Source organism: Fusarium redolens (assembly GCF_020744475.1).
Source record: "Fusarium redolens strain MPI-CAGE-AT-0023 chromosome Unknown BKA55scaffold_7, whole genome shotgun sequence".
Taxonomy (NCBI): Eukaryota; Fungi; Ascomycota; class Sordariomycetes; order Hypocreales; family Nectriaceae; genus Fusarium; species Fusarium redolens.
Genome location: NW_025763670.1, coordinates 481,957 through 502,127, shown reverse-complemented (window position 1 = coordinate 502,127; position 20,171 = coordinate 481,957). Strand labels below are relative to the sequence as shown.

The 20,171-nt window shown below is 47.4% G+C and overlaps 10 protein-coding genes across 10 annotated transcripts; 4 read left to right on the top strand and 6 right to left on the bottom strand.

The window, feature by feature from the left end:
- Nucleotides 1–1,798: 1,798 nt before the first annotated feature.
- On the top strand, nucleotides 1,799–2,985 carry BKA55DRAFT_538499 (uncharacterized protein; the record flags this gene model as incomplete). Its single annotated transcript, XM_046190042.1, has 2 exons — nucleotides 1,799–1,935; nucleotides 1,986–2,985. The coding sequence occupies 2 exons, from the start codon at nucleotides 1,799–1,801 to the stop codon at nucleotides 2,983–2,985; spliced, it is 1,137 nt and encodes a 378-aa protein (XP_046049880.1).
- A 325-nt stretch (nucleotides 2,986–3,310) lies between these two features.
- BKA55DRAFT_663084 (uncharacterized protein) lies at nucleotides 3,311–5,015 on the top strand. Its single transcript, XM_046197652.1, has 8 exons — nucleotides 3,311–3,457; nucleotides 3,521–3,776; nucleotides 3,816–3,878; nucleotides 3,915–4,033; nucleotides 4,103–4,206; nucleotides 4,246–4,377; nucleotides 4,408–4,539; nucleotides 4,753–5,015. The coding sequence occupies exons 1-8, from the start codon at nucleotides 3,390–3,392 to the stop codon at nucleotides 4,824–4,826; spliced, it is 948 nt and encodes a 315-aa protein (XP_046049879.1). The 5' UTR covers nucleotides 3,311–3,389; the 3' UTR covers nucleotides 4,827–5,015.
- Nucleotides 5,016–5,136: 121 nt separating this feature from the next.
- BKA55DRAFT_566011 (major facilitator superfamily domain-containing protein) lies at nucleotides 5,137–6,832 on the bottom strand. Its single transcript, XM_046192570.1, has 4 exons — nucleotides 6,565–6,832; nucleotides 5,594–6,514; nucleotides 5,496–5,543; nucleotides 5,137–5,442 (listed from the first exon to the last, which is right to left on the bottom strand). The coding sequence occupies exons 1-4, from the start codon at nucleotides 6,734–6,736 to the stop codon at nucleotides 5,252–5,254; spliced, it is 1,332 nt and encodes a 443-aa protein (XP_046049878.1). The 5' UTR covers nucleotides 6,737–6,832; the 3' UTR covers nucleotides 5,137–5,251.
- A 521-nt stretch (nucleotides 6,833–7,353) lies between these two features.
- BKA55DRAFT_538497 (uncharacterized protein) lies at nucleotides 7,354–8,946 on the bottom strand (the record flags this gene model as incomplete). The annotated part of the gene is made up of 2 exons (XM_046190041.1): nucleotides 7,354–7,378; nucleotides 7,532–8,946. The coding sequence occupies 2 exons, from the start codon at nucleotides 8,944–8,946 to the stop codon at nucleotides 7,354–7,356; spliced, it is 1,440 nt and encodes a 479-aa protein (XP_046049877.1).
- Nucleotides 8,947–9,470: 524 nt separating this feature from the next.
- On the top strand, nucleotides 9,471–11,317 carry BKA55DRAFT_726549 (major facilitator superfamily domain-containing protein; the record flags this gene model as incomplete). The annotated part of the gene is made up of 8 exons (XM_046201138.1): nucleotides 9,471–9,668; nucleotides 9,738–9,816; nucleotides 9,873–10,090; nucleotides 10,142–10,462; nucleotides 10,513–10,637; nucleotides 10,689–10,989; nucleotides 11,039–11,138; nucleotides 11,193–11,317. The coding sequence occupies 8 exons, from the start codon at nucleotides 9,471–9,473 to the stop codon at nucleotides 11,315–11,317; spliced, it is 1,467 nt and encodes a 488-aa protein (XP_046049876.1).
- A 489-nt stretch (nucleotides 11,318–11,806) lies between these two features.
- On the top strand, nucleotides 11,807–14,560 carry BKA55DRAFT_511174 (uncharacterized protein; the record flags this gene model as incomplete). Its single annotated transcript, XM_046187677.1, has 4 exons — nucleotides 11,807–13,959; nucleotides 13,991–14,000; nucleotides 14,144–14,340; nucleotides 14,392–14,560. Coding segments are annotated over 4 exons (2,529 nt in total), but the record flags the coding sequence as incomplete, so codon positions are not given.
- Nucleotides 14,561–14,966: 406 nt separating this feature from the next.
- BKA55DRAFT_510774 (uncharacterized protein) lies at nucleotides 14,967–15,944 on the bottom strand (the record flags this gene model as incomplete). Its single annotated transcript, XM_046187639.1, has 1 exon — nucleotides 14,967–15,944. The coding sequence occupies one exon, from the start codon at nucleotides 15,942–15,944 to the stop codon at nucleotides 14,967–14,969; it is 978 nt and encodes a 325-aa protein (XP_046049874.1).
- A 314-nt stretch (nucleotides 15,945–16,258) lies between these two features.
- BKA55DRAFT_689123 (uncharacterized protein) lies at nucleotides 16,259–17,063 on the bottom strand (the record flags this gene model as incomplete). The annotated part of the gene is made up of 2 exons (XM_046199313.1): nucleotides 16,259–16,896; nucleotides 16,952–17,063. The coding sequence occupies 2 exons, from the start codon at nucleotides 17,061–17,063 to the stop codon at nucleotides 16,259–16,261; spliced, it is 750 nt and encodes a 249-aa protein (XP_046049873.1).
- Nucleotides 17,064–18,023: 960 nt separating this feature from the next.
- On the bottom strand, nucleotides 18,024–18,644 carry BKA55DRAFT_343252 (uncharacterized protein). The gene is made up of 3 exons (XM_046185763.1): nucleotides 18,498–18,644; nucleotides 18,255–18,409; nucleotides 18,024–18,204 (listed from the first exon to the last, which is right to left on the bottom strand). Exons 2-3 carry the CDS (start codon nucleotides 18,362–18,364, stop codon nucleotides 18,060–18,062), a joined length of 255 nt encoding a protein of 84 aa, XP_046049872.1. The 5' UTR covers nucleotides 18,365–18,409; nucleotides 18,498–18,644; the 3' UTR covers nucleotides 18,024–18,059.
- Nucleotides 18,645–18,849: 205 nt separating this feature from the next.
- Nucleotides 18,850–20,059, bottom strand: BKA55DRAFT_737409 (uncharacterized protein; the record flags this gene model as incomplete). The annotated part of the gene is made up of 4 exons (XM_046201360.1): nucleotides 18,850–19,154; nucleotides 19,199–19,440; nucleotides 19,492–19,546; nucleotides 19,768–20,059. The coding sequence occupies 4 exons, from the start codon at nucleotides 20,057–20,059 to the stop codon at nucleotides 18,988–18,990; spliced, it is 756 nt and encodes a 251-aa protein (XP_046049871.1). The 3' UTR covers nucleotides 18,850–18,987.
- Between the last annotated feature and the right edge of the window lie 112 nt (nucleotides 20,060–20,171).

Genomic DNA, 20,171 nt, shown 5'->3' with positions numbered 1-20,171 from the left:
TGTTTGTAACTGTTTTCTGGCGTTTTCTGACACTCCTGTGACTGAATTGTGCCGATATCTTGTCTCCAAAAGATGTTCAACGATGACACCAAAGACGGCATAAACTCCGTCGGACATTGCGCATCTTTATTGTTCCTGATCCGATCAGATAAGATAACAAGCCGAGGTTCTGCATGGGGTCCGGGGTACTCCAGATGATAGATGGGGTTCGATTCGACTTACTCGTGACAGAGAGTGGCAGCTGATCAGACCATGACTCTTTAGCTCAGCGCTCTGCATGAGTCCGTTCAACGCCTGAGCATTTTCGCTGTTCTAGACTGTCACGCAAGAGATGGAGAAATTATTTTCCGTGCGGTCTAGAACATTGTCCTGACCTGGATTTCACCGCAACGACAGCTGTACAGGGTAGGCCCAACCTTTTTTACTCTGGTTCAACGTCAGATTTGATCTGATACAATGAAGTTAACACAATACTCGAGTTAGCAGAACTTGCCCTCTTATATTATTACATTAGCATTCCTTCTTCAGAACTTTCCAGCTGTCTACTTCCTGCTTACCCCCCCGCAACTCTGTTAATGTTTACGGAAAGTTTTGGTGAGATGTTAAAGACGGCTCGACAGAATCGCCTTCCTTTCTAGGAAGCTGACCTACCAGGCTCTACTTAGATATATCTTGAGATGATGCTATAGTCTCCAGTTCCAAGCATGTCCCTTAGAAAGTAGAGCTCGTATGACTCGAATCACCAGCTCAAGTGAGCTAGAATGAAACGGGAAAGGAGGGAGCGAGAGACGCGTAAAATTACATCACAACGTTGCATATCAGAGATGACGTAGCCACGTAGCTTTTTTAAAACATCCCTTTTACTGATTGACACGACGCATTCCGCGGGCGGACCAATCTCTATTAAACTTTCGTATAAATAAATCGAAAGGACATGACAGCCATGATGTGCTACATGGGTCGCCCCACTTGGTGAACTTAGCGACTTACGAGCACAGCCCTGCAGGGATATCCAGGCGAAGGAGAAGAAGTATTTCTTCTTCCATGGTGATGAGAGAAACTTTCTCATAATGTTATACAAAGTTAAATGTCAACTCTACTTGAAGAGATGACGCACAACGACAATTGCCGACGGTGAACAGACGTTGCGGCTCAGTGCAATACAACTCCGGGTCCGAGTCGGAGTCAAAGTTCCAACATCGAGGGCGTTGTGCCGATTTCCCGGTAATTGGACCAACAAACATGATTCTCCAAGGTAGCTTGAAACAGAAACCCCCGAAACTACTCGTTTAACCACGGTGCCTCGGCTGAGGATCATGTACCTTTTGTCTCTTTTCAAAATTCTCTGATGTTATTCTGTTGCCTCGAATCCTTCCAACACCGTTGACGCGTCCCGCAAGCTCAATCATCAACACCAAAAAAGCCCCATCCATGCTCACAGCCCCCCTATTCCGTAACCAACAGTCACATAATCCGTGCCGTGCTTACGCTTCTCAAAAGGCGCAGTCGTATAACCGTAGCGCGAAAATGGCACAATCGTGACATGAAAAACCCGCGGCGTTGTAGGGTCCTTAGGTCTCGAACGTGTCTCGACCATGTTCTCGACCGGTTTTATTGGTGGAAGCGTATACTTCTCCACCCCAGCTAACCTGGTCGGGTAGGACCCGAAAAAGGTGCCTAACCACTTCAGAGATCCTTTGAAACTCGGTAGCGCTGTTGATGGTGGTTATAATTATTACCCCGTTGGACCCCTCTTTTTCGTTCCTCGGATTGAGAGCTGCAGACTGCGAGGGATATCATGGAGTCAAGACTTACTTACAATGATGCGAGTTCGTCGGAGGAGGTTATCGTGAGAAGACACCCTCCTAGGGTCATTTTTGTGCGACATATGAGGACCAATTGGCTCAAGTATGCTACGGGCTTGTTGCTCATACTGTAAGTTATTCGCGAAACATGTTCAGGGTCCTTGCTCATGGCATCTGCAGGTCTATCAGCCAGTTAATCTACATCACCCGCCTCGGCACGGGTATGGTCCGTATACCAAACGATCCCTACGATTTACGATTCGGTCATCTCAGTCACGATAGTCCTGAAATCTGGGACGATAATCATCAATCATTCCTCCGAAGCGCTCGTCCAGTACCGATCCATTCGCATAATGACTACACGCGCCATATTCCACTGTTCGAAGCCCTTGGCTCGGGTTGCATCAGTATCGAAGCTGATGTTCACCTACGGCATGACAACCTTTTCGTTGCGCACTCGCGATTGAACATGAATCCTCACCGAACGTTACAGGGTTTATACCTGAAGCCTCTTCAGCGCATGTTGGAGGCACGGAACGTGGGAGTGAAGAAGGATGACTGGCAAGGATTTTTCGAAATGGCACCCAAACAAACCGTCACGCTCCTCGTTGATCTCAAAACATCTGGCCTGGAAACATTCGATGTGTTAAACGCCCAGCTCCAGCCATTGAGAGATCTCGGCTACTTGACCTACTGGAACGGCACAGATAGAATCATCCGACCTCTCACTATAGTCGGAACCGGAAACACCCCTTTCGAGTCCGTTCTGGCCATGAACTCTACACATCGAGACATTTTCTGGGACGCCAAGCTTGAGCGTCTCGTCTCAATGGAAGATGACTTCTCAACAAACCCTCCAACATACAAATTCAACCGTTCCAACTCATACTTTGCCTCAACAAGATTCGAGAACGCTATTCTGTACAGGTCGAACTTTCAGCGGATACTGGAAACCCCTCCATCAAGGGAACTTGATATGGCGTTGACGCAGATTGAACAGGCCAAGGCCCGTGGTCTACTGGCGCGGTATTGGGATACTCCTTCAAAACCACCGAATGTGAGGGATATTGCGTGGAGGGTGTTGATAGACAACGGGATTGGGATCTTGAATATGGATGATATGGGGCTTGTGAGGGGGAGGGCTAGAGGTTGGGGTGCTTTGGGTCGTGATTATCTTTGACGTAGCGAAATGTCTTATACCATGTTATGATAGATTATACATCAAGTTTCCGATTTTTAATGTTGATCACTTTGATCCATCATGTCTTCATCAACCACCTTCGCTTCAGCGCTGGTCACCTACCCCTGCCTACTCCGTACATGCATTGGACTAGCTACTCTAGACCAATGAACAGGAGCATAATTATGATTGGTAGACAACGCTTAACAGCTGCTGAAACCGTAATCCTTCTGCCATCCGTGCTTAGCTGCGCCACGGCTTAATTTCTTTCCGCGGAGCCCTTATCCGACCGCCGTCTGCATCAATAACTGTCAGCAATCTTACGATTTTTAACATACTGCACTGCCAACATCCTCCAATACGCCATTCCTTTTGAGAAATAATTTCTTGCTTACATCATACCAATGTCTCAGAGTCATTTAGAGATTTTCAACCCCGGGACCAATGTTGCAGGGCTATCCTCATTCACCCAGTTCTCATCACTTCCAGCAGAGATATGAGTCTCAATATGGACATGGACTCTACGGCATCAAAGAATTATCAAAATCTATCTAAGGTCACACATCAGCTATTGTGCAAACCGTACTAAGCATGGTATTCAATTTCCTTTGCTAGAACTCGGGGACAATGATCCACCCTACTATCCCGTTGTCGAAGGCCACCAACTCCTCAGCAAACTTCTCAGAGTCAATGTAGAATCCAGAGAGGCAGTGCTATCTTTTTATCGGGTTCATCTACCCTGTTGGCTAACGGGAGGAGTTTCCAAAGATCGCCTCTGGGTTTCTGGAACGGTCTATTACAACCCTGAATATGATTTTCTTCATATACAGCAAGACAAGATGGCTATAGTTGACTTTGTCTGCGAATTGAAGACAAAGCACGATCCACGTAACGTCGGGCTCAGAAATCTTGTACTCTGTCGCAATCAGCTAGGGGGAAGTGCACACGGTCTTCACACAATAGAGTCATCGGGAATCGAACCCTCAAAAATGCACACCTTCAAAGAAATCATCAATGGACTTGATGAAATCTGGTTTATTTTTATTCAGTGATTGGCCTGACAGATGATTGGTTATGAAACTGGATGGCCAACAGTCTACAAGACGTTCTTCGAAAGATCATTTCCCATTAGTGCGGCGTCACCGAGCTTCGATCGTATTGGGCCTGATCCTCGCACTGTCGAAAACGATCTAAGCCATCTTCACGTCCTCGATCCAAACGGTTTATATGATTCATGGCTTCATATTCTTTCAAAGATAGATGTGAAACCAACTGAGGAACGATACCGCGTGCTTCTCGCTTTTAAGCCTCATTGTAAAGGCATATATAATCTTAAGGACGCCGAGTATTGGTTGCAGAAGGAAGACAGGAGGTGGATGGCAAAGTCTATTGGTAAGGGGCCTTTCGCTGAACTAGATATAGGCAGGATGCCTGCTTCGGAAACCCCAGGATTTAGAGATGAAGATCTCGATAAGGCTGTAAAACCGGCTTTTGGATTTTGGCTATTTCCTGTCGATGCATTCTCCGATGAGAATAAATCTGCAGAGCTACAGGGTACGATTGTTACCCATTGTGTTAAACCAGAAGTGTATTTGCTAACCTTATGATTGACTCATAAACGCAAAAGAGTCATAATCTAGGTTTTCCTCTTATCAGCATTTATGCTGTAGCAATTGGTTAGGCATTATGGTATAATGTCTAAATAGTGAGCTAGATGTGTTATTTGCAGTTGAGACCTGTGGCTGAGAGCTTATAATCACCACACAGAACTTAGTACGATTGTTACTTTCGATGTTAGGAAGCATCGGCCTGAATTGGTGCTTCTCAGGATAAATGAATAGGAGACAGGATGGAATATCTCGGAAGAGGTTGAGGCTCACTATAGGATTGTCTTACAGCTTCGACTACTAGATTTAGTCTATTAGCTCAAACTCAAGGGCCAAGAGTTGCACCTGGAATGATAACTCCGGTCTAGTATCTGTAAGGATATATATTAGGAGGTCTCTTAAAGCTGAATTAACAGTCTGATTAACCACTAAAAGCCTGGAAACTATCACTCTCTGCTGTCTACAAAGACCACTGGTTGGACCAAGTTCCGGAAAGGTGATATCACAACACGCGATATTTAGCGATCCTGTTGCGTCGACCATTGTTCGAAACACTTGCATTGGTAGCCATGATGTTGGAATTCAAGCTTCTAGTCTATTCATACGCCATTGTAATGTCTAAAACGGTCTTTTTTCTTCGAAAGATCCACATAGCCTTTTCAAATCTTGGTCTTGATTCCAAACCAATTTCCTGCCAGGACGGCTCGTGATGCAAACAAGCAGCCCAGACCTAGAGCCAGGACTCCCATGAGGAAACCGCTCAGAGCTTGAGTTCCCATCTTCTCTATCATTGTACCGCTACTTGGGATGGCAATAAGTAGAGAGAAGCTGATGACGAAATTCATCGTTCCTATAGACTAATTAGTGGGTTCCTTTTTTAATTCCAGTAACTTAAGTTCATACCGTAATATCGTCCGTAATCCTTTGGCTCGCATGTCTTGCCAACACAGACTAAATTCGTTAATGAACCTTTCTCTTCATAATTTTGTATTTCCTCTTACCTGGAGTGATGGACAAGAACCCTCCTGAACAGAAACCCCATATGCCTGTAAAGACGTACAGCACGACACTGTTGTCGCCAAAAGGAACAAATAGTGTACCCATAAAGACCAACGTCAGAGCCATCATGAAAATCAAAACATTATAATGGCCTAGCTTATCACCAACCAAGCCAGGAATAACACGACCGAAAGCCGAAGCACCGCCGATGATCGAAACCAATGTGTAACCAGTCTCGGCTGTCAAGCCAGCCTGAACCGCGAAAGTCGGCAGCAGGCCACCAATTCCGTAAAGAACGAACTGAGTGGCGAAGAACATGACGCAAACGAGGGTAAAAGCTACAGACCGGAAGGCAGAGAAGTTGAGGAGAGAAATGCCTCCTTTCTTCGTTATCGGCATGTTGACAAGTTTTATAAGTCGACGGTAGGGAATGAAGCAAATTGTTCCGAGAGTGAAGATACCGAGAATGACGAAGGCAAGTATTCTCATCGACCAACTCCAGCCAAGCTTTGGGAGCAGTGATCGAAGCATGATGGGAAAAATCACTGTTCCTGTTGATGAGCCGGTGAGGGCTATCCCAATAGCGAAGCCACGTTTTCGAGAGAAGAGCTTTGCAACAACTGCTACGGGGATAGTACCAGCAATAGCAGTTGCGAGTCCACCAAAGATTCCGAAGCACAGCATGAAATGCCAGTACTGCTTGCACTCAGCAAGAAGAACAAACATGATGACGATGCCGCCTCCTCCAACGATACTCATAGCGAAAGGACCTCTTTGATCAAGAAAAGAGCCGACCTGAATGGCGACAAGCATGGACACAAACATGTACATGCCAGGGATCCAGCCAATATCACCAGCTGAGTAATCGGAAAGCTGATTTAGCTCGAGGTAAGATTGAAACGTTCCGACAGACTGCATCATGCCTAGATGATGTTAATAAAGACCGACGGGGCTTAAGTGGCGCTGTACTTACCATATGTGGGCATCAGGAACAAAAAGCTGCCAAAGACACATATCCACGCTGCGAAACTCTTCTCAATGTCTACAACCGCTGGTTCGTTGTCCTCAATAGAGGGCGCATTCGTTGTGGCGGTCTGTGGCTCACATCCCGCCGTCGGTTCGGCAGCCTTTTCCGGTGAAGCCATCGTTGCTTGCCTTCACAACATCAACAGCCACACATAAACTCCGTATATCGCGAATACTTGCGAATATAGCTTGATATTGACAAGAAGGAGTCGAACAAGGGAATTGGAAAAAAAATGACTGATGTCGGATACGCGATCCGACGCCGGGTATTGCACCCCAAAATGTGATTAACCCAAAAGGTGCATCAAAATCGCAGGTCTCCGCGATCGAACTCCACTTTGGCAGGTTCATAATCGGAGATTACAAATGCGTTCTTGGGCAAGGTAACCGTTTCTGTCATAGGAGGGCGTTCTTTTCGCGGACTACATGAACGTGCCTTGGTACAGCGGCCATCAGCCCCCCCAGCTCTACTCACCCCTTTGGCCAGTGCTGCTTTTGCTCCTATTTCCGGACCTAACCTTTAAATCTATGCCACCTACTCAGACTCCCTAAACATTGGGTCTCTTTTTGGAATTAGAATCCTAAGAATCAATCCTCTAATAAAAGTCTTATAATTTAACTTTCATTAAATCATTTTATATCTAGAAGTAGTATGTATTTCTTACTTATATCTTTATACCTTCTTTAATCTTTATCTTTATACTTGATAATTTAAAAAACTCTCCAGAGTATTCTGTTAGCCTCTTTTGCTTTGAAGTATCCTGGTTGTGTTATTTATCTTGTGCTATTTTACAAAGTCTAAAGCGTTTTCACGAACGCGCACCGAACCACCGAAGGGCACCCTCGTTACCTCCGCCTGTCCCCAGCCAGATGGCTGCTGCCCAACACAACCAGCTTAACATGTAAGTACTTACTTGCCCAGCTCCAGTACTCCCGATGGACCAATACTTAGCTTGACTCCGGGCTTGGTAGCCCAAATGACATCCGGATGAGCGATATACAACCAGGGCGGATTTTCATGCACCCTCTTCAAAGCCTCCGCATACGCCTTCTTCCTATCATCTCCCTTTGCTGCTGTTCTAGCCTTTGCAAACAACTCCTGAAACTCATCGTCATGGTACCCCAGCCACCACGTACCGTGCGATTCGCTCGATACCTTGTCGTCAAGAACCCGAAAGGTCGTGTTAGGTGTCGAGTCGAAACAAGCAAGGTCGCCAATGTTCTTCCGCAGACCTATCGACCGTGCGTACTCTGGACGATCTGTCTCGATCTCGACGTCTACCTTGAAACCGATGGCCTCTAGAGATCTCTTGACAAACTCGGTTATCTTAATAGCGTGCTCCGGCATCCATTCTGGCGTGCGCAGGCGAATAGGGTTGCTTAAATCGAGGTGCTTGATGAGCTCTTTGGCTCGTACGGGGTCATAAGGGATGGGACTTAGGTTTGCTTCCTTGAAGCCAAGATGGTGAGGGCTGAGGACGGTTGCAGCTGGCGTAGCAAGGCCCAAGTAGACCTCGTCAACCAGAGCTTGGTTATCAATGGCCAGATTGGCAGCAAGACGCACCTGCGGTGAAGAGAAGACTCCCTCTGGGCAATTGAGGTAATAGATGACTGACAAGGTGCTTGAAATTCTTCCCCACCGCAGCGAGGATTGGAAGTCGAGAAGATTCAGATCGTCAATGCGCTCCAAATTCAAGGCCGCATCCACTTGCCCCCTTTGCAGAAGCTTCAGCCTTTCTTCACCATTGCGAGCCGCCGTAGCGACTATTTTCCGTGGCCAATCTGGATGCTGAGCAAAATCTATCAGCTCTAGTGTTGCAGAGCCAACGTTGTCTTGACGCGTAAAGTCGACAACGCGATATGGACCTGTGCCAAGGATTGGTTTTCCATTCGAGTCAATTCTCGACGGCCAAAAGTCATTGAGGACGTTCAGAAGATCTGCGAATGGCTCTTGATGCTGGATCTTGACTACTCTGGCATCCTCGGCGGTGAATACTGTATTGGCGAAATAGCGACTATAGCTCCAGGCCATGCCAAAGTAATCGTGTGAGTCAAGAAAACCCTTGATGTATTCGACAATGAGGGGGGCGTCACAAGGTTTCCCGTCGTGAAAGACGGCTCCATCTCGGATGTGAAAGAACCAGGTTCGTTGATCGTTTGAAACGTCCCATTGATCGAAGAGCCCTGGTAGTACCTCGCCGTCTGGCTGCCATCGAATCAAGGGTTCCAAGACTAAGCTTTTGAGAGCGAGGACACTGTTGTCGTCGGTCACTTGTGTGGGCAGACGAAAGTCGACATTTTCAAGAACGATGCGAAGAATATCAGACATTTTGTCTGAATTTTGTGATTCACGATGAACAATACCTACCTGAGTCGAATTATCATGGCTTCTTATCAATTGCTTCAATTCAATGGTTTCTAAATGTGGACGCCGCCCCACGTCTTGCATGACACCATAGCGGGTTTTAATGGCATTGGTCGGGAGAAATCGAGGAGCAAGTTCATAGAAATACCTTTTTTGCTGACAGCTCCCCATACTGATCCCATGTACTCTTATGTCACTTTGGCATTTCCGTACTAGCTTGTTGTCGCATCCTCAGACTATTATTGCGCCATCAGTTTATCAGATATCTATCAACACTTCGCCTAAATCCATAGTGCCATGCTCAGTGGAGTCCTACTTTTGTGTTGCGACTTAGAGGAATTAGATCCCTACTGGAGAACAGTAGTTGACTTTTCTTGACTTAGGTGTTGCACTTTATCGGGCAATTTCGTGTTCATCATCAGTCATGTTTATATAACTGCCAGATTATTTCCGGGCAATGACAAGCAAAGACCAAGCTTACGGCAAAAATGGCACATCAGATTGACCCCCTCAGTGACGCTGAAGTCGTGTCAAAACATAGCCACGACGTCAAAACCAACCCTGTGTCGGACACAGAGGTCATCGACCATGGTCTTGACCCCAATGCAAAGTCGGGTTCTAAATGGCGTCACATTGCTGGTTTCTTCTGGGACTCGATTGACGGGGATCCTAAATACCGTGCATATGTCAGACGTTTAGATCTGATCTTCTTGTAAGTAGTGCCTCCTTTCTCGTCCTGCATTGCATTGCATTAGCGAGAGGCCCAGCTAACGGCGCCTAGTCCAACGGTTTTGCTTGGCTACTTCATCAAATACCTGGACCAAACGAATTACAGTGAGTTCTTGAGCAAAGCAAACATAATCCCAAGGCCTTGGCTGACGTTGCTGCAGGTAACGCTTTTGTCAGTGGCATGCAAGAAGATCTCAGTCTTTACGGCAACGAGCGCAACTGGCTTGGCACATGGTTCAGTCTAGGTATCATGGTCGGTACTATCCCGGCTCAGATGCTACAGCTGAGCCATATCCGCCCTTCCATCTTGATTCCTGCTTGTGAGATATGCTGGTCGGCTTTGGTCATTGGCATGGGCTTCACCCACAGCATTAAAGTGGTAAGATATTATTTCCCATTTTTCAAGGCTTACTGACTGATACATCAAAAGATGTACGCTTTGCGTTTCTTCATCGGCTTGTTCGAATCATGCGCTTTTCCTGGATACATCGCCATGCTTGGCAGTTGGTATGGTCCCAATGAGCTGACAAAGCGTCTGGCCATTCTACTCGAGGTTGAGTCAATCGCTAGCATGTTCAGCGGATATCTTCAGGCTGGTTTATACGGTAGTATGAACGGACGGCATGGCCTCGCTGGTTGGAGGTGGCTGTTCATTATGGACGGAGTAATCTCAGTTCCTGTGGCCATCTGGGGTCTGTTCGGACTACCTGATCATCCACACAACACGAGAGCCTTTTACTGGACAAAAGAAGTGAGTCAACTTTCCAAGAAGATCTAACAAGAAACTTACCATTTCCCAAGCATATCAAGTATGGCCAGGAGCGAATTGCCAAGTTTGGCGTCAAAGAGCAGATCAAACTGAACTGGGCCGAGATCAAGCGAATCTACTTGGGATGGAAAATTTGGATGTTTGTCATCCCGTACACGTAAGTCACAACGCCACTCTTTTCTATAACGCAGTCGCTTATACTTCACAGCATGGTCGCTGCCTGCCACACAGCTACAAGTTACTTCAACCTCTGGCTCAAGGCAGAGGGATACAGCGTGCAAAAGATCAACTACTTACCAACTGGTGGAAATGCGCTCGCCATTGTTGTAACGGTAGCCTGGGGAATGATAGCGGACCGAACCAAACAGTACTACTGGCTGATTTTGTCACTCACGCTTCTGATGATCGTGGCCAATATTCTTCTTTCAGTCTGGGACATTCCCAAGTCCGCTCTCATGTTCGCTTACTACATCTCCTACGCCGGCTCAGCATGTACTCCTGTGCTCATTGTAAGTTATGTGGTCTTGTTCTCAGGCTCGCAGCTAATGCATAAAACAGAGTTGGACATACGGATTGAATGCTGCTGATACCAACACGAGGCAGCTTTTGGTGGCTACAGCTAATCTTGTGTCGTACGCCTGGGTCCTCTGGGTACCATGTAAGTGTTTGCATGACGTAACAAGGGGCTACGATAGAGCTAATTTGCCTGCAGTGGTCCTGTTTCCGACATACGATGCGCCAAAGTACAAGTATGGCTATCAGATTTTGATCCTGTTTGGTGGAATCGCCATTCTGAGTATCACGGCGATGAAGTATCTGTATAGCCGAAAAAAGTAGTCTCAGGGCTCAGAACCTCCTGGCTTAAGAGGTGGATAATGCTAGCGTACGCGAAAGCAGGCCGAGTCAAATAATCATCGACGTAGTTAAATTTTCTGGAATAGAATGGAAACACCAAGAGTCGGAAAGAAGAGCAAACATGGTGGTCCAGAATGGAAGGGCTGGGCTTTGTATGTAGACAAGTACGGGACAGGAACCAATGATTAGAACAGTTATATTCATCATGTTCTGAGTTCAAATGGCCGCTGGAAGGCTTTGTGACATAGTTAGACTGTGGAAAATTCGCCGCTGTTCGTTATCTTGTCCGGCTGGTGCTACCTCTTAGAGTTGAATAACAAATGACCTCCGTCAGAGGGCTAGCGTCGTCAATGGCATGACAGGGTACAAAATGACGTGCTTGGCCGATGTGGATACCAGAAAACGAAATCCATCTCAAGTCGCTTTCATAAGCCGTGTCTTAGTCCCGTTCATGCACTTGACACAATTTGAGGTCTCAACCTTGGTCAGCATATCAAGCCACACCCACGCCCCGAGATCAAGAAGAACGAATCTCATAATATGGAGGACTGGTCTTCGTTCAAACGGGACGGAGTGGCGTTAGGTCAAAAGACGCTATTCACCACCCTCAATGACGATAAAGTTTCCTTATCTGAAGGCTACATCCCACTACTGGTGAACCTCACTGTTGAAGACAAGGCAGCCAAAGGTTTGCGAAAGCACAAAGGTGGCAATACGAGAGAGGAGGCAGTCTATGTCTCTGCGGTCGAAGCCGTACGAGACAATCGGTTCTTACTCCTCACCGGCAAAAGTGGTTCGGGAAAGACGACGTTCGCAGAGTACCTGGTATTTGGTCATGCCGCGGATATCTTTCAGAAGGATAGGGACGCAATTCCTCGGAATGAAGGCGGCGAGAGACGAAAGGAGATATTGAGTGGGCTGAGAATGCTACCATTGCTCGTCACAATCACCAACACGCAAGATCTTGCAGATGCTGATGGAAAATTACTGGCAATTCTTGAATCTTGGGATAGCAGAGAAAAGGAAAGCGGAGATGAAGAACTGCTTCTGATACTGGATGGCATCGAAAATGCAGGATTTCAAGGTGTGAAGCATCTCGCATCTATAGCCAGCGCTATTACTCCAAGACCGCACGTTAGGCTGCTCGTCCTGGGTATAGACGATGCTAGCCAAGACTGGACCCTGCCAGCCGGCTTTTCGAAGCTCCAGCTACTACCGCTACTGACCATTCAAAGACACGAGCTCGCTCGAAAATTGTGTCTGGATACAGACTTTGGTTCTGGAACCGCGGCTTCGAGACCAGCTATATTTGCCTTGTCCCTAGCGGCCGGACATGCTGGGGACACAAGCGAATCAGCCTTGGATGCTTGGTTAGGGCATTGGTTTTCATCGCCCGAGACGCGTCAAGCTCTTCTACAAGCCGCGTGGGACGAATGGACATATCAGCGGCACAGTCAGCTTAATCCCCTGGCAAGGACGACTCTAAAATGGCCATTCGTCTCGTGCACCGCAGTTCAAGAGCTCTTAGTGGCTGCGCAGGTACAAACAGCATCTTTCCAGGAGATACTGGAGGTCTTTGACCGAGATGCTAAGGCGGCAATGCCCATTATTCGAAGTCTTCTGCATCGGTTTGCAAAGGGAGAAAAGCAAGAGAGTTTCATCCGTGAACTTCTAAACCGGCATGACGATGACCTTGATGGGGAGAAGGCTCAATATGCCGCACTTGTCGCTTGCGAGTTCATAGACCCTAGCAATATACCCTTTGTCACCCAAGTCATCGATCTTCTACTGAAGGTGGTTAGGCTTGGAACCCTCCCCATATCTCATCGGGTTGTAGCCGGTCGCTACCTCTCACTCTTTGGGGATCCGCGCGATCTGGTAGGCTTAGTTGAAATCCCAGAAGGAACAAGCTTTTTTGGATCATCCAATCATCCGAATTCCAGTCCTCTTCATGAGCTTCATCTTGGTCCATTCAAAATTGGCGCGTTTCCAGTTGTGAATCGAGACTATGGGGACTTTGTGCAGCAGACAGGCCGTATTTGGCTGAGTCAAGATGGCTATGATCCCTATTCACAGAACACACCAGCAACGGATCTCACATGGCATGGCGCCAGAGCATACTGCCAATGGCTCACTCAGAAATGGAGGGAAACAGGTAAAATAAAACCCAACGAAACCGTACGACTACCTTCGGAGCCCCAGTGGGAGAGAGCATCCAGGGGAGATCAGCGGGAGTCACAGGCAGGACAGAACATCTATCCATGGGGCACCAATTTTGCAACGAGTCTATCAAACTGCGAAGAACTAGCGCTGAACAATAAATGCGCCGTCGGTCTATTTCCCCAGTCCTGCTCACCATTTGGCTGCTACGACATGACAGGCCAAGTATGGGAATGGTGTACAACGTTATGGGGAGTCGACATGGCGACGCCAATGTTTGAATACCCGTGGAAAAGCTCAGATGGCCGTGAGGATCTGGCAGCGGACGGTACAATCCGGAGAGTTCTGCGAGGCGGGTGCTTTTCGAGTGGTCAAGCAAAGGCAACGTGCACTTATCGCGGTAGTCTTGAGCCGACTGGGTTTTGGAGGGGTAACGGGTTCCGCATTGTGGTCGTTTCTGAATAGTGATAGGTAGCGCTAGAGAGGAGATATGAGTCAGGTTGCGGTGTAATAATCACTGGGTCTGATGACACCATCGCCTTGATCCACACCTACATGGAAGGATAAATAGTCCGCACTAACCGCACGTAAGACATATTACTGTATCAACAAATAGCTGTAATTATGCCGATACTTAATGATGTTCAGTTGTCGAGTCCCGAGGACCTAGTTCCTCTTGCTGGGGGTGACGAGCCCATTTATGTTATTCTCACCAGCTCCAACGACGTGGAAACCGGTGCACCGTGGTGTTCTGATGTCCGAGCTGCCTTGCCTTTCCTGACAGAGACCTTTGATAAGCACGACGGTCCCAAGGCTATCTACGAGAGCGTCGGTCCCCGGCCTGGGTGGGTGATTATTCTAATCAATGTTGAGAGTGTTGGCTGACAAGTCCACAGGTGGAAGAAGCCAGATAATCCACACAAACTCACGTGGAACATTTCAGCTATTCCAACCGTGATTCGGTTCGAATTTCGCGATGGAGGGATAGAGGAGACGGGCAGGCTTGTAGAGGCTGAGGTTTATGAGGAGGGAAAACTACAGAGCTTCGTGTTGAAGTCTGTGTAGACAATTAGCCCACTTCTGCACATACCATTCCAGCGACATACTACTGCATACGCAGGCTGAAGGCTTCTTTTAAAGAGTAAGCTTGATGAATTGATTTTCCAATATTCAATTAGAAGGCCTCTTCTCAGTCTTCCGGTCCTCCCAAGCTGAGGCTATCAGACGTTGAGACGGGGCTGCATCTGCGAATCGGAACTATTTTAGGGCAGATTTCACAGGGAAGAGACAAAGCTGTCGCTTGAGCTACATTTTCAATGCTAATCTATCTGAGACACGCTGGATGAATATTAAAGGCACGCCTGCTATTTATTATTGAAACTTCCTTGCTGCAACCTACACCATTATCCATCCGTGATTCCATGCCCTGCTGATGATGCACCCCGTCTTGATAAGTATAAGACCTATCGCCTCAAACATGCTTCTTGGTCTGTTGGTCACACCAATCCCAGAAATCCGCCGCAATTCCAGTCCCACCGTCCTCTTTCCTCTTCAAGCTTTGGACAAGATCCTTCCTAGGACTCGGATGCCATCGACCCCAAGGAATACCATACCTACCACCGTCCTCAAACTTAATCTCTGTGCTAACCCCAGCCCAGAGTTCCGAATAAGCTCCTCGCTTAGGTGGGTGTAGGAAGACTTTGTTCGGTACTCTGAGATGCCACGGCACACGGTCCCAGATATTAGTCGACAGGTTGCCTGGGTTCTGGCAAATGCAGAGAACTCCATCTGAGCGCACACGTCGGTCGAATTCGGAGGCAAGGAACCAATTCGCTGTTTTTGAAATGGTGTAGTTTCGGGTTGGGTCTTTCGATTGATTGCCAGGAGTAAGCTCAGCCATCGGAATACCTCCAGACGGGGCCATCATGTCCATCACACCTGAACCTGTGAAAATGACTCGTGTCGAGGGGCCAGGGTTACTGCTGGCCGTCCGTTTTAGAACGGGGAGCAGGAGCTTGGTGAGGAGGAATGGCGCCAAGCAGTTTATCCCCATGTGAGGCTCGTATCCTTGGGCTGTAACTTCGTCAGACGGTGCGGCGCTGATACCCGCGTTATTCCATAATACGTCCAGACGAGTCTCCTGAGCCAGGAATGCAGAGGCACAGGCTGCCACGGAAGTAAGATCATTGAGATCAATGTGAAGAGTCTTGAGATCACCGATACTTTTTGGGTGTGCGGCTTTGATGGTCTCGATAGTCTTTTGTGCTTTGGTGGAGGACCGGGCCGGGAGATAAACTGTGCCCCCTTTGGAGTAGAGCATATTAATTAGCTCTAGGCCGACGCCATTAGTTCCACCCGTCACCATAAAGACCCTGCCTTCTAGTGAAGGCACATTCTCTTCTGTGAAAGTAGGCTTGGGTGGGAATAGTTGTGTCCAGGCAGCTTGCATGACAGTGGATTAAGAGATGGTGACAGAACGTCGGGGGTTAAAGAAAATGGTGCTAGAAATGAGTATGCTTTAGTTTTTTCGTGAGAAGAAACAAAACGCTACTGTTGATTTTATAGACTGACATATCTTCGCTTATAAATCTTATGTTGTCGTTTTCTTCATAAAGTCTGACACCCAGGTCATTTGTGTTGTCAGATTGAAACAGCCAAGCGAAATAGTGGTCAGAATGCATTCCCCTCCATCAGCCCTCTTTCCAAAGTACCAGTTAATCGATAAGAACATAGAATTAGTGTCATATGCAAGGATTTACTGATTCAGCATTGTAGCAGTTCCAGAGTTAATGGCCTCTCTCCTCGCTGAGATCTCCAAAAGTTAGTCGTCTGAATAATCCCACTATCCATCAAAAACCACCACCGCTTCGCAAAGTCTTCGCCAACCTCCCATCCCATCGGGTCCCACGGTACAGTCCCCCATACCTTCAAGCTTCCATACTGCATATCACGCGCAAACTCCTCTTCATTAATAATAGAGAGAGATTTGAGGAGTCGATCCCGCAATGACGCCCAGGGCAGCATGTCCAGGTACGACAGGTGAGGAACGCTCTTCTGTAATTGAGTGGGCGCTATAGCAGATGGGAGACTGTCGGTTAGGGCTTTAATGTTGAAGCCTGGTATTTGCTGGCAGTCGAGGTCGAGACGCTGGGCTATGACGGCTAGGGCTGTGGCGGCGGTCAGGTCGGTCAAGATGAGGTAATGACTGTCCATTGTGGGTTGTTCTGGTAGGCACTGGTTATATAAGAGGCTTGCATCGAACATGTCTGCGAAAGCCATGCTTGAGGCTTGAGTAGAAGATTGCCCGGGACTAGGACGTGCATCTCTTCTCACGAGGACTCCCGTGCCCTCATTACCTTCACACTGTGCCACTTGCTTCTGTTTACCAGCAAGTCGTGACCCTGCAATCGAGATCAGCCAGGTACTTCCGCATAATAGTGTCATCATAGTACATACGCCTGGCTCGTTGGGACAGCCTGTTTTGGATCCGCTTTCGCTGGGCGGGGTCTGGTACAGCAGTCCAATCATCTTCAGTAGATTTCACGAAAGGTTCCCAGTTAGGCTTCATTATGGATAGATAGATGCTTGAGGCCTGGGAAAAATCGAGAGAAAGTCAGTATGCGAGAGAAAGCTGACGACCTTGTCTTCGGTTGAGAAAAAATGACAGAGAGCTACTGATTTTGTCAACATTTCTGACAGTCAGACTTGTCAGACTGCATAACCGAGATGAGTGATCCAATCAGAAACCGGACTAGTCCATACAGAGCTAGTCTACAGCTCTGACACTGGTCAGCCACGTAGTACCTTGCCTCGAGGATTCGTTAGCAAAACTTGAAGGCTCTCAACTGAAATTTGTCCCGTGTCATGTGAGGATACAAGCTTAGTGAAGGTTTTGATAATTAAGGTATGTTTGTTGATGTACTTCTTAGAGCCTTGGCCGTTGACTGGATCCTATCGCGCGATACCTCGGACGCTTTGATGAAGCATTTCAAACATGATAGCCATGGTCGCGAGTAGAAATGCACCAACCAACAGGATAAATAGAGATTCATGCGTTAAATACGGAATTCAGTTTAATTCTCAGTAGCATGTCAACTGGAATAATTTGACGTAGCAGAATCTCAGTTGTTTATGTCTCCAGGCAAATGGTGGTAGTATAATGTGGTGATGTTTCATTCATCCAGCAGCTAATAAACCCCTGACAGGAATAGAAAGACTATGGGTATAGTCGTCGATAGGGGAAGTACGCTCAAGGTATTTGCCCGGCGCGAATCTCATTCCTCATCAGCTGTCAGTAGAACCTAAGAGTGAGGGCCACATGCCCTGTTTACAGATCAGATTTTGGTCAATGGCTTCCTTTAGCTTCATGAACTTGATACGTTTGATCGTCTTGCCCCCATCCGTTGGGGCAAGACAAATGAACTCTGTGACAGGGGCCTTTCCCTGGCATCTTACCACATCTCTACCGTTCTATAGCTCACAGGTTTCTTGAGACGTTGATGACATTAGTTCCATCTCTGCAGTTGATAGATTCTCTCTAGACTCTCCCTATAATGGCCTTGAGCTAAGCTGGTCCATCAACCCGGATAGCACTAACGATAGTTGTAATATTACCAAGGGGTGCCACTGCTAAGATGATGCAGTCAGCCCAACCCATGGACTGGCTCAGGAATTGCATCGTTACCCGTTCTCCAAATAACGCAAGTAACCTCTCCAGAGTCAGTAACCACTACTTGTAGCATTCAATATAAAGACTTACGGGGCGAGGTCAGAGAACATGTTGTTGCTGAAATCATCACCAGAATCTGCGCGGGTTGGTACCGAAAGCAATGCAAAGGATAAAAGAACAAAAGGCGCGAGATAGAGCATTTTCAGAAAATGCTCCACGTGCTGCAGATGATGAGATAGTGGTGGCTAGGGAGTGAAGGCGTGGCCGTTAGCGAAGCGTCCACAACTGGTCAATACAACTGAAAGCTTATGCTTAAGTCTTAGACTAGTATACCTTTGCGCTTCTAAGTTTGGAGAGTGTAGCAGAAGAAGGATCAAGACCCTGTAATGCTGGAAATGCGGGGTTGTAATTGTGACGGCAGCCTTGTTTTTTGCCCTTCGTTTACCAGCCAACAAAAGCTGAAGTGACATATGCCTTAAGAAAACTGCATGCATGATAAGCATGACTATCGAATCATATTGTTTTATCCTTCGCTTCCCTGCTCGGAGAAACGAATCAGCTAGGACATATCTGACCGAAAGCCCGATTTCAAGACCCTGGTCCAATATTGAGGCCAGCTGTAGCGGATATCGAATCACGAATCTTGGCAATACGCCACCGAAGCTGGCCTTCAGCTCGAACCATTAGCTAATGTATCGGTACCTCGCTCGTCCCAAGCTCCAATCGCAATCAGATCGTATCCTTGAACTCAGCGAACAGTCCGGGCAGAAATGTAGCCAAATCCACGATGAATTAGTTCTTGTAAGAATCAATGAAGGGCGATTTAAAACTCACGTGACATCTCAACGGCGCAATGGACGCCAAGATCATGACCCTGCGTGTCTGCAAAGACGCCAAGGAAGAATCGAGATCGCAGCTCTCGCTGTCCATCGTCCTTGCGACGGATCTGATGCATGAGGCAGGAATTGCTGGTAACGTTGGTAGTATGTCCTAAATGGTTAGCTAGAGACATGAAAGCCGATGAGTCTACCCACCACTAGTAATATGGGCAGTAACAATAGTCTCGATGCCCTGCGACTCGTAGGCGCTCGTATTGAATCCAAGAGTTGCAGGATCCACGAAGCTAACGGTCAGTTTAGTGGCAAAGTTGCCGATGAACTCGTCTATCCAGGAGTATGATCCGATATAACGTTCAGGTAAGGTCTTGTTACTCCAGTCGATCTCGTTCGGCATTCGATAGGCATATTGGTGAGCGAGTGGATGCCATAATTTATATCTGGGCAGATTTAGACAACGAGTAAGGCAGGGCATACTGAAGCAAGCATACCTTTGAGGGTCAACCAGGTGCCATCCAAACCACCAGTCATACATATCCCCCGTTACTGTTAGAGAGTTAGTGCCTCAGACCTCACGATCAGCGGAATAGAATACCTTTGCCCATATCGGTACGGATGGCTATCATCAGCTTGTTATCGTCACTCACGGCTCAGCCATTTTCTAACTGCAAGTATCCCGGCTGAGTAAGATAATGAGCTGCTTCCTGTGGCTTGAACACTACAGAAGAAATCAGTCGAGACGTATACATAACTTACAAGCAACTCACCCAATTTACTGGCATGGGGACTTTCTGTAATGCCTTTCTGCACATCATCGGAAATTTGTTTCACGGCAGGTTTCCAGTATTTGACAAACGGCCGAGACCAGTCTTTGTCCTTATAGCCAAGATAATAGAGCGAAGTGTTGGACTGGTAAGACGCTACGTTGGCGGACGTCGAGTTCTCGGACAAGGTGTTGAGTGGAATTTGTGAATAATGTTTTCCCTCGGGAGGATTGGCTGCGACCTGCGCTAGGCTGGAAGATACGAAGGCGAGAACCTGAACAAGTTGGAGCTTCATGTTAATGGCGGTAAGAATGTGGTAAGAAAGCCCGCTGCACAATGGTTTCAAAGTCTACAGGATACCAAGAGGATACGTAGCGGAAGATGCTTTATATAGCTCAGGGTTTCAT

Coding starts and splice junctions, on each gene's coding strand:
- BKA55DRAFT_343252 (XM_046185763.1), bottom strand. CDS start 18,364: ATGCTCTATCTCGCGCCTTTTGTTCTTTTATCCTTTGCATTGCTTTCG. Junction 18,205..18,254: donor ATGTTCTCTGACCTCGCCCC/GTAAGTCTTTAT, acceptor GACTCTGGAGAG/GTTACTTGCGTTATTTGGAG.
- BKA55DRAFT_566011 (XM_046192570.1), bottom strand. CDS start 6,736: ATGGCTTCACCGGAAAAGGCTGCCGAACCGACGGCGGGATGTGAGCCA. Junction 6,515..6,564: donor GTTCCTGATGCCCACATATG/GTAAGTACAGCG, acceptor AACATCATCTAG/GCATGATGCAGTCTGTCGGA. Junction 5,443..5,495: donor GGATTACGGACGATATTACG/GTATGAACTTAA, acceptor ATTAGTCTATAG/GAACGATGAATTTCGTCATC.
- BKA55DRAFT_663084 (XM_046197652.1), top strand. CDS start 3,390: ATGTCTCAGAGTCATTTAGAGATTTTCAACCCCGGGACCAATGTTGCA. Junction 3,777..3,815: donor GCCTCTGGGTTTCTGGAACG/GTCTATTACAAC, acceptor CTTCATATACAG/CAAGACAAGATGGCTATAGT. Junction 4,540..4,752: donor TAAATCTGCAGAGCTACAGG/GTACGATTGTTA, acceptor ATCACCACACAG/AACTTAGTACGATTGTTACT.